This window comes from Oculina patagonica, chromosome 9 (genome assembly GCF_052425735.1).
Source record: "Oculina patagonica isolate OP01 chromosome 9, crgOcupat, whole genome shotgun sequence".
Taxonomy (NCBI): domain Eukaryota; kingdom Metazoa; phylum Cnidaria; class Anthozoa; order Scleractinia; family Oculinidae; genus Oculina; species Oculina patagonica.
The window spans coordinates 24,226,560-24,238,504 of NC_135766.1; the positions used below are offsets into that span (position 1 = coordinate 24,226,560).

Here is an 11,945-nt window from a genome sequence, read left to right on the forward strand (position 1 = left end):
TACAGAGTATAGAATACTGTATAAAATTATACTGGTGTAGCCTTGGGACTTGAATCTGTAGAGTGCCCTGACTTTTGATCATGTGAAATGCACATTACTGCTTGTCTTTTTCATTCCAACTGTAACAGTGATACCCAAAGTTCACATTATTATCAAATACAACTGTAAATATGGTAGCCTATGATACTGAATTTATTATTGTTTAAAAAATAGTTCAACCATTATGACATACTAGTACTACAGTAGCTCTCTGAATGGTATCACTATGACAACTCCTGCAAATAAGAACCTACTATTAAAGAACCTAATCAGCCTGAGTTTGGAAAAACTACCCCAAAATATAAGAACCCATTTAGCCTGAACCCAAAAATTCTAGGTTCTTATACGCGGGTGTTTACTGTAGCTTCCTTTTTAATTATACAAAAAAATCATTGCACCTTGATCACACATCGCGAGGTCCTGCAAGAATCGTTTATATCTCACATTTCACAAATCCCCTTTATGTTAAATTTCTCTAACATTAGCTAGGACTGACAATCGAGAAAAATAGAAAAACTGTCTCGCTGTATTCTCTTTGTAATTTTATTCGTTCAGAAAGAACATTGTGTCTAGTTTTCTTCTCCTTGTTTACATAACATCTGCCTTGCTGTCTTTACAACTGCCGTTCGAAGCTCGCGAAGACGCCAGCAATACAAAAATGGATTGATAGACGAGTTCATGAATACTGCAGTGAGCGCAAAGTACCATTCTTTTTGCCAGTTCTTGTCCGAGATTCCATAGAGAGTCAATAGAACATTTAATGGAAAATAACAAATAATTAAAGCTATGTAGAACACAAAAGTGTTTATTGCACTTCTTTTCAATCGCGCCATGTTTAAATTATTTTCAGCATTAAAACTTTGCACTGACTGTTGTTGAGCGTGGATATATAACTGATGCCGACGAACAATGAGATAGATTTTAATGTAAGAAAAAGCGGAGATTAAAAGACAAATGATAATAACAAGGCCTGAAAGAAACCTATGTACGCGAACGCTCCAAAACTCAAAACCTGTTACAAGGAAGCAAAAGAACCAAATAATTACCAAAGTATATTTAACGCGGGATTTAGTCACTAAAGTAACATATCTCATGTGATAGTGAAGAGCCAGAAATCGATCCACAGTGATGGCTGTTATTGTCAAGAGAGAAACTCCACATAAAGAAGGCCCTAACGTCCACGAGATATGGTGTACGAAAGTGTCTTTCACAAGTTCATCAGCAATGTAACTCGGTTGAACAAGGAAAGCAACAAGAAGGTCCGAAACAGCGAGACTGCAGAGCATAATCATTGAAGTTGAGCGAATGGAAGGAGTTCTTATTATGGCGGCCAATACCAAAGCGTTGCCCAGAATGGATATGAGCATCAGTGGAGCATTAAGAACACAGTTTATGATGACAATAGTTCCAGGAGCGGAGTTGTCTTCATTGCCTGAATGATGGTCTGCCGATCCGTTGCTGTTCTTCTCGGTACCATTCATCATCAACCTTTACTGAACTCTTAGGGTTGTTACACTCCTTTTTTACACTGACAAATGAGCAAATAAGTCTCCTTTCCGTTAATCAGAGGTGGTCCAACAGTGGAGACGTCAACGGAAAACAACACAGTTTTAACAGTGCATTTTCTAAAAACATCCTGTTATTCTTAGGCCATGTTTATACAGGGTCGGTTCCAGACGGATCCAAATGGTTCCGATCCGAAAATAGGCCTTCTGTTTAAAGGGAGCGTTCTAGAACCGTTCTGGAAAGTTCGGATGGATCTGTACCCGACCGGTTCCAGAAACAACCCGGCAGTGAAGAACCAGGAACCGGTAGGGCTTTCCACAAGTTGCTCGGCAACTTTTGGCAACTTTTCTTATTTCGAGCAACTGTTGTTGCATTTTGAGCAATTTCTAGACCAGGGATCTTCGAAGATTGTCCGAGTGTTGTCCGTAGGCCATACGAACGTTTCCGAAGATTAACGAAGTTTGCCGAAGATTTTCGTGAAACATCCAAAGACTTTCGACTCATTAAAACATTACACAATTGGTCAGCAAACATGACGTCATCGATATCTTTACGATTTTTCTCAGTCAATGAAATCCTTGTAATTCAACAAATTTTTGCCTTAAAATGTTATTTAAATACTTCTGTTGCAGTGAAATTGCATGAAACTGCTTAGAAGTCTTACCTTCAAAGGGAAATTAGCATATATATGGAGAAGTTTTCTTAATAAAAAGGAGCGTTTTGGATTTTTTGGGGCAACTTTCTAGCAACTTTCTTAATCAAAAGCAACTTTTTTGAATTTTTGGAGCAACTTTCGAGCACCTTTTTCAGAAATTTCGAGCAACTTTTTAAATAATTTCGAGCAACTTGTGGAAAGCCGAAGGAACCGGCCCGGATCGCTTCTAAACGGTTCCATGTAAACAGACAAAAATCCAATTAAAGTAAGGCCCGGTTCAGACGCCGTACTTTTCATGAGCCGAACTCAATTCGAATTTGGACCGACCCAAATTGACAAAAGTACGCCTCTTGATTCAGACGCCGTACTTTTTGGCCGTTCCGAGGCCGTTCCTAATACAGTTCCAATAATTGAGGTAAACTGCTGGCAAAATACATTATAATAATTTATGAATTAGGATCGGCACATGAAAAGTACGGCGTCTGAATCAAAGCCGTTCCAAAGGCGTTCCACAGGCGAAATTCTCGGTCAAGCCAGGCGGGAAGAACGGGTGAGCCGTTCCAAATTGAAATAGCCGTTCTAATTTGATTCAGACGCCGATCTTTTCATGTACTTAATTAAAGGAATTAGGTTCGGTTCATGAAAAGATCGGCGTCTGAACCGGGCCTAAGTGTATGAAGGTTTATTATCAAGCTTCATACACTTCAAAGACAGCTCAGTTCTGTGCCTTATGTATTATATACCCGTCCTTAATACGGCCCAGGAACGCGAAAAAAAACACAACACACGGGTCGATCAACATTTAATTCACCTGAAATATTTAGAACAAGATTCATTTAGAAATGTAATTTTCAGAGCTTTATTCATAACTCTCATAGATTTCAACATATTTCTTGTGTTTGTCTAATGTGAACGATCCTGTGATTAGTCCTTATTTACCAGTACCCTACCGTCCCCGCACGGAAATGCGCGCTGTTGCTTTGTAAATGGACGTGATGAACTGGTAACCACTGCATAAAAATTGCTGATAGCGGGAAAAACAACCATAATTCGAGAACGTTCGCGCAAAATATTTTCTGAAATCTTTGTCATGGAAGAAGTCAGTGGAAGCCATATGCAATGCAGTTTTAGTGACTGTAAATGTCCTCGTATTACGACTTCGGATGGGAGAGTTGAAGTTCGTACTTCGGCACCAAAGGGTGGTTTCTCAAAACTACAGAACGCAAAGGTAAAATGGCGGCGCAGTGGAGATGCTGTATTTCACCGCGAATGTTGGGATATAGTGGATAAAACTTCTCGGATGAGGAGCAAAAAGCGTGCCCCGTTTGTGCTGAGCTCGCTCGAGAAGACTCTGGTGAAAGAAGCGTCAAAAACAGCCGAGTTTCATGACTCGCTAGAAGTTGTTGCTGCCGAAGGGTTGAGAATCGCCAATCTTATCAAGAATGCCAAACATTGTGTTGTATTTACGGGTGCTGGGATTTCTACATCTGCCGGTATTGGAGACTATCGAGGAAAATCGGGCAAGTGGACCGAGGAAGATAGGTAAAAATTTCTTCAGCCGATAAAGAACATTCTCGGGGTTGGGAATTAGTTAATTGTCACGCACCTGCCCCCCCCACCCCCCCCCCCCCAAATGGCAGATTCGATAACAATTATCTGCCTCTTGTGGGGACTTTGGTCATTTTAGTGAAGTCAGTCTCTTCCACTCAGCTGCAGCGTAACAGTGATAGGTAAATTAGTCCCCTGCCCAGTTTCAACAGGAGATTCCCCGAGTCCTGGTTGGAAGATTTGAAGGAGGTAAGACAATTTTTTTACTTCTTCCTATGCAGAGAAAGTCTCAGTTATTCAGGATTGCAGAATGAAGATGATGATGATGATGCGCCTAAACAGAAGAAAGCTAGAACTGATAACAGTGTTAAAGAAGTTGATGACGACGACAATGATGATGATGATGATGATAGTGGTGTTCCCTATGAAGATCTACGTCCCACATACACACATGAAGCACTTAGCAAACTAGTTCAGTTAGGATTAATCAAGCACCTCATCAGTCAGAATGGTGATGGACTTCACGGTCTATCTGGGATTCCAGCAGCAAACTTGTCTGAGCTACATGGGAATGTCTTCATTGAGAAATGTGAAAAATGTGGAACTCGCTATGAGAGGCCTTATTATGTTCTTGACGATCATGCAAGTTTGTATTATGAAGAACTGAGTGACCTTGGTGCTACAACTGTAAAAAAGCCCAGGCACGCTAAACAGTGTGACCTGTGTGGTCTCTGTCACAGAACAGGTCGCAAGTGCACAAGAAAGGTACACATATAGATTCTTCTCTTCTTTAGTTAAGCAGCCTCCTTTCAATAAGTACCCCTGTTTAGAAAACACTGTCCAGTCATTCCCCTGTACTTAAAGGTGATTTTTGGTAACCCCAACAAAGTTTTATATGGGGAGGCTCCACCCCAAGGTCTAACCCTTAGCCTTTTACATGAAAATACGATTTTTACATCTTCCAGAAAAGGTAACCCTTCCATAGAAAATAGTGCTCTTTTTGGGTGGAGTCTCCCTGTTTAGTCCACTATGGGGAGTACCCTGGGGAGTACCCCTGGGTCCTAAACACCCCTATTTACACATTGCACCAATTGCAAAATGTATATATAATTTGTCTGAGCAAACAAAAAAAAGTCTCTCTATAGCTTGACTAACACCATCTCCAGTGAGAGCGGTCTCTTAAACTCCCAAAATTTTTAAGGGGGGTCCTTCTTAACTACAGATTTAGAGCAGTTGCTAAGGAATTCTTAAAGATGGTTTTTGGTAGAACATCTACTAAGTATGGGTGGAAAAGCCATTTTTTCGGTCACGTGACTTGTCAAATGTGGTTGTGATATGATAGCTTGAAGGACTATTCAATGGAACAAACTTGTGCAGAAAGCTTATCCGTAGGAGGTTTTGCTTCAAAAAAAAAAGTTAAGAAACTTTTCATAGCAACAAATTGGTAGTTAAGAAGGACCCCCCCCCCTTACTTAGCTCTGAATCATTACTGACAGCAAGCCAGAAATCCCTAGCAGAATTATGTTGTGTTTATCTCAGCCTCAGAATGAGATTTGTACAGTCATCTAAAAGCCATCTCATTAGAATATTTGGCTGTCAGAAATCCTGTACAAACCAAGCTGCACCTGGTCCATATAACATGACCTTAAGGCCATACTTTTTAGTGCAGAATGCACTATTGTGATGGTTTGGTGGGTTGGCGTCTGCTAAACCCCTAAACCACTAAACCGCTAACGCGGTGTAAACTTTTAATCACCAATTAATTAATTAATATCAATTAATTAATTATTCCTGAGGAGGGGTGGGGAGCACCTGACCGTACGCCCCAAGTAAAACGCGGAGCATATCTACGTTACTTTCATATGAAGATTTCAAAGGTATATATTTGTTTCAGAAAACCCTTTGCTCTCCTTGTGGTACTACTCTTTCTAGAGCAAAGTACTTTGCGTCAAACGCATGCGCAGATTAGTCTACGTTATCTTCTCAGAAACATTGCATGTATCACATGTTTTCGGTAGGATTCCTGCAGACTCCATGGCGCCAGGTAAAAACCGCAAATTAATTAAATTACATTTTGAGACTTTCACAGCGCTTTCGTCACAAAGCATGCAAAAACTTAGACCGGGAGTTTCGGCGCGAAATTCCTAATAATCAGAAAACAAATATCCTAGCTGAACCGCGTTTTAAAATACCTTTCGAAAGAGATGTGAGTTATTTTTGAGTTATTTTTTCAAAAATAGCTCTTTAGTCGTCGTGTGCTTGTAATCAGTCGGTGGGTCAGTGAAGTATGTGTGTTTGTCACACCAATCAGATTTCAGGTACTATCAGAACCAATAAAATTGCAGTTTATAAAGGGGAAGCAATCTGACGTAGAAAGCAATTTCGTTCTAAGTTTTTAGATTAGAAGGAGGCGGAATCGGTGAGTTGTGATTTAACCCTGGATTAAAAACGTTTTTCGGAACGCCCGCCTGCTTACAACGCACACGCCTTGAGCAAAAGGTCCAACACTAACTTGTTATTCGTCTTATTCGAGCGTACGTTTGGAGAGGCTAGCTTTCCATTTGCACAAAGCAGATTTGAAGAATAATGTGGTCATTACTTTTGCCGTCCGCTTTGTGAAGTTCGTTGGGAAATTGGAAAGTTTGTTATTAAGTTGCCAAATAGGTTGCGAGTTTTTGAATCAAATTGTGAGCTTCGATACAAAGTTCCCAACTTCGGCCCGAAATTAATAAAACCTTCTATAATTATGTTATCAAAAAGGGCTTTCTACGCTAAACTGTTGGAAACAAATGTCATAAAAATAAAAAACTTAAATCAATAAACCATCCAGTTTCATCCGGTTTACAAACGCAGAAGACTTGAAATTGAAGACAGTGAAGATTATGCCTCACAGAAATCGTTAAATATGTGTTTTCATACAAAAAAGTTAAAATTTGACCAAATTTCTACCTGCATAAGATTTATTTATCGCCAAATCACTTGTGTGATCGCTGATGCGAAACGTTGTCTTGCACTTCAAGCTACTTCAACTTTCCTTGACAAGCTCTAAAATCTTCGAGTTCAGAAATCGCCATGACTTCGAGCAACATGTCTTGTTTCTCCTCAACAACCAAAACTTCGAAAGTTCAGTCGGGCCGAAGTTGGGAACTTATCGAAGTTCGCAATTTGATTCGCAAACTCGCAACGTAATTCGGGCAACTTCATAACAAAGTTTCCAATTTCCCAACAAACTTCGCAAAGCGGGCGGCCAAAGTAAACTGAAATCAACTGTAAAACATCTCGTTCAAACATTTAATGAACCGGTACAAGTATTAACTTTGCTGTTAAAAGCAACTACGATCGAGAGCAAAAACAGAATACGAGCGTGCCATTCCGTGACAATTCGATAACTCAATTAGTTCTTGTTTGTTGAATAGAATTAGGTTGTGAATGGACGAAAATCTTTGTCGAACAGTTCTGACAGAAAACAAATACTCCAGGTGTACTGCGCTTTAAAGAACTTTCCCGAAGAAAGTGGTTTTTGATTTGATGCGTTTATTACTTCGTTTATTATAGTACTTTTCGTTCAATGTCTATATGGAATCGTGGCTTTTTCGAGAAAAACAAGGGTATCGTGTTACGTTCGTTTTTAAAAAACAAAGGTCTCATGTTACAAAAGTGAGAAAAACAACAATATCATGTTTCAGTGTTTGGCAAAAACCCAAAAGTATTCCGTAACAAACAAAAGTAACACGTTACGGTTGCTACAAAGCTAGCAACAAAATAACCGCTTAAACAGAATAAGAACGTGATCATTTTGTGACATTTTGATAATTGAATTAGTTTTTGTTTTTCAATTAAATGATCAAAATTTACGTATTGAATAAAACAGTTCTGATGTATCAAAATGCACGTAAAAGTTATTTTGTTTGCAAGCAAATTTTGTGCAAAAAGTGACTCCGTGGGCCGCCATACACAAATAGCTTAACCCATGGCATAAACCATCCCAACAGGACAATCACCCAGTTTCACCCCAAGCACCCCATAAATTGAAAAAATAACTCCTGCACGCTTAGCGTGCCTATGTTTAAGAAACGTCTTTCTAGCAGTTAAAACCGCAACTTAATGAAATAATTTGGCTTTATTATTCGGAAAGCAAAACAACTGCCACCGATGTCGTTGCGACAAAAAAGGTATCATGTTTCAGCATTTGCAAGAAAAACAAAAGTATCTCGTTTGCTGTTTCAATATCAAACTAAAATTCAAACTAACAAAAATTAAAATAACAGGGACGTGTTTAGAAATTTTGTATTTTAAAAAGCCTAACGTGGTGTGCTTTTCAATGCGGTAGAATTTGTAGAATCCCTGGCGTTAATTTAATTAGACTTTTAATAAAGGCATTACAGCGATCATGTTACATCCGTCACTTCCTGGGCTTTCCTTTGATTTGTTCTCCATCGTTTGAACTAACTTCCGTATTATTTTGTAAAACCTCTTCCTGAGAGGGGTTTTGTGTGGAAGCGAAAAATTATTTGTGTTTGAACACGCTTTCGTGACGGTTCCGACACTTCTTAAAAGAAATCTTCACACTACGTGACTCTCGGCTTCATGCCTGAGTGAGCGTGTGACGTGTTCACCAGACCGTGGCGAGAGCATGGCCTTGCGCACGGCATGCTTTAGCGACAGTTTCGGGGGAAAAAGCCGCAACTTTTTAGCGACAGTTTCGGGGGGAAAAAGCCGCAATTTCAAACATTTAGCATGCTTTGTAATTCATAATTTGTGCTCTGCTTGTACACTGTTCTGAAAATTGGTAATTGTTTAGGTCATTTTCTAAATGCTGAAGGGGACAATGCGGTAGGATTGTTGTAGAATCCGTGGCGTTTATAATTTAATGCGGTCTAAGAGAAAAACAAATTGAAATCAAGTTAGCGAAGTTGACATTAAAGCCAACGGTTCAAATGATTGAAAACTTCCTTGACTAAGAAATTGTGCTTTAGTGTCAACTAGTCGCCCCCGTGATTTAGTTGTCACGCTTTGTCGTTTAACATCTTACAATGCAAGTACACATGAAACTGCGTTTCAGACTGAAAGGTGAACTCATTTGACTTATTCTCAAGCAAAATTACCCTGGAAAATTATTATCATGCTGTCAATTGATTGTCCATATTGTATTCTGCACTGACCTTTGAGTCTCTGAGTTCCGCCTTTTAGCCACTTGGTAAAATATTAAAATAAATTATAAAATTATTAAGAGAAGCCTTGAGCCAAGTGACCCATACTGCCGGAGCTTATCTACTCCCCCTGGATGGGATGCTAGTCCATTGCAGAGTACCCCCCAGCATTATTTTGTCGGTAGCCATTTATGTAACTGGGTGGAGAGAGGCGCTATGAGGGTCAAGTGTCTTGCCCAAGAACACAACACAGTCACCCCAACCGGGACTCAAACCCAGACCATTCAATCCGAAGTCCAGCATGTTAACCATTAAGCCACCATGCCTCCCAAAAATATTGAATAGTCAGCTTATATCCTTGCTATTCATGACTGTAGGGATGCAAAGGACACCTAATTGACAGCATCATCAATTTCCGTGACAATCTTGAGGAAGAGATTTTTAGTACTGCTCAGGAGCATGCTGCCAGATGTGACCTGATGCTGTGTCTGGGTACGACAATGACTGTCAGTCCTGCTAATGAACTAGTGGAGATGGGTAAACAGCCCCTGAGAATTGTGGTTTGCAATAGGTGAGATCATTTGGATTAACCACTGAATATGAACTAGTTTGTTAATTGAAGCCTTCTGGGAAAGAAAGGGCCTGTTTGTGTGAAGAAAAGTTGTTCATTCTAGAAGGGCAACCCTCATCCCATGAGCAATCTATTGACAAGCATTTTATGAGAACGAGGACTAGCCAAAAATAGACCCTCCCAGTTTCATACATGCCCTGTATGTTCAAAATTGTCCCTGGTATTCAAGTCAAAATGGCCAAGTGTTTACATTGAAAACAAAAATAATGGCTAACCCTCCAGGGTCACCCTATCTTCAAAGTGAGTGTCCTTCCCTGCCCCAAGACAGCTTTGCTATTTTTTCATATACCGGTAAACAGTTGGCAGCTGTTTATAAAGAAACGCATGAAAAGCTCTCTCACCCGTGGAGGCTCAGTATGGAAGGTAATCTTTCTACCAAAGACAACTTTCCTCCATAAAAACAGGCCCTGACCCCTAAAATCTGAAATGCAAAAAGCCCTCTCATAACACATTAGGATACAGGTTGCATTTGTTGACACCATGAATTTTTACACCAACTTTAAATGAGCAGAAGTGTACTTTTTTACTGTGGCTCTTGGAGCATGTTGCTTAGCGAATTCAGTGCTTTCAATAAGTACAGACAGCCAATGAAAAGCAATGGCTGCTTCCAGGGATTTAGCTAAGCAAACACTTAGCCGGCTCGTCAACAAGCCCAGCTGGCTTTTCTGGCCTTGGCAGCTCTAAAAGTTTACCTAAGCAGTGTTCTCCATAGGTATTTAAGGCCAGGTGGGCCACCTAGCTTGATTTATAGGAAAATCGTTGCCGCCTGGCTTAAAATTGTATTTTTAACACAACGTTAACTTACTGTTTGAGATCTGGAACTGGGAATTCCTATCCATAAGCAAAGACGACATCATTTTTTTTACTGTGATTTCTCACCTCTAATATCATTATAAAAGTGTTTAACCCTTCAATTAATATGTTCAAGCCTGTGAGTGTGATGCATTTGTTTCCTTGAACAGCAGCTACAGGAACACAACAGCACTTCAAGTTGCAGTACATGTACCAGTAATACTAAACGAAATTCTCACGTTTTTGGAAAGAACGGTGAAGTCAGCCGACTCTGGTTGCTCAGAACTGAATCTAAGCTTTTCATCAAAGCAAAATTAGTTAATTTTTTACTCTGGAAAAGAGACAGAAAATGATAGTAACGTTGGGGAACAAGTTTCGCAAATTTGAGCGTATCAGGTTTTGACATTTGAAAACCACAGTCCAAATACCGCCTGGCGTTCCCAAAATCCTAGGAAGAACACTGCTAAGTCTTTGTTTTCATGTGAAATTTCAGCTGGATTTAAGTTCTATTTCAGCCGGTTAAATAAGCCGGCAGCCGGCCCTTAGCGACATCCCTGTACTTCACTCTACTTCCCTTAGAGAAGTTGGCTAACTTTTACCTTACACTGAAGTAATTAAGATTGTTTCAAATAGTTACTCGACTCAAACCAGCTGCCTACTTCAAATTATTTTTATTGCCTGTGAATTAATGAGTAAAATGCAACATTGCATTCATTTTGCAGGCAAAAAACAGACGTGGACAAACTGTGTGTTACTCAGGATGCAAGAGGGAAACAGCTAGGGTCCAGGGTGTTTGGAGACTGTGACAATCTCATGTCACAGGTAATGCGGCATTTGATGAGCCATGATGCCTTGCAGGAGTGGGAGAAAGAACGAACTGTCCGGATGAGGGAATACGACCAACGGAGGACAAAGAGCTAATCGTTAAATTAGAATTCGGACCAAAAATCTAGTTTATTTATTATTTAGCATCAGTGCTGAGTGTAGCTTACTTTATACCTAACTTTCTTGTATTTATATATAATATATTTAACCTAGTCACGCTAAACCACAATAAATTATTACAATTATTATTGCAGTGCAAGAAATAGCATCATTAAAGCCATATTACACACTACGACCATACTGCACAGTAGTACAGCCGTTTTCCTGCACCATTAGGGAAGCATTTTTGTTTATTTGGGAGTTGTTTTCATAGAATTGGAAAATATAGGGGGGTCCTGAATATAACTGGTGACATGGATGGCCTGATTAACCAAACTACTGATTCTCTGTATAAAGTGGGAGTGCATACACATTTCAAACTGACTTTTTTATTTTGGCAGTTTGGAACAAACAATGATGTCATAAACACTTATATCAGTCTCATTGCTACTCCAATTTATCATTAAAACTTGCAGTAATGTATGTCTATAAACATTATAATGTTGTACATAGTATACCAATGTACATGTATGTAATAAAAGATTGAAACTTTTATACCGGTAATTATTCACTTTGTCTTTAAAGGCAGTGATTATATGATTCCTGTCCCTAAAATTTGGGTTGTAAATTACAATATTTTAATGTTAATAAGTTAATACTTTGATCCTACTACCTATCATACAAACCTCCAAACATTTTT

The 11,945-nt window shown here is 39.4% G+C and overlaps 2 protein-coding genes across 2 annotated transcripts; one reads left to right on the forward strand and one right to left on the reverse strand.

Moving 5' to 3' along the window:
* Positions 1 to 412: 412 nt before the first annotated feature.
* LOC144665608 (melanocortin receptor 4-like) lies at positions 413 to 2,865 on the reverse strand. Its single transcript, XM_078526869.1, has one exon. It carries the CDS (start codon positions 1,521 to 1,523, stop codon positions 609 to 611), a length of 915 nt encoding a protein of 304 aa, XP_078382995.1. The 5' UTR covers positions 1,524 to 2,865; the 3' UTR covers positions 413 to 608.
* Positions 2,866 to 3,044: 179 nt separating this feature from the next.
* LOC144665607 (NAD-dependent protein deacetylase Sirt6-like) lies at positions 3,045 to 11,752 on the forward strand. The gene is made up of 4 exons (XM_078526868.1): positions 3,045 to 3,742; positions 4,030 to 4,513; positions 9,276 to 9,469; positions 11,044 to 11,752. The coding sequence occupies exons 1-4, from the start codon at positions 3,291 to 3,293 to the stop codon at positions 11,240 to 11,242; spliced, it is 1,329 nt and encodes a 442-aa protein (XP_078382994.1). The 5' UTR covers positions 3,045 to 3,290; the 3' UTR covers positions 11,243 to 11,752.
* Positions 11,753 to 11,945: the final 193 nt, after the last annotated feature.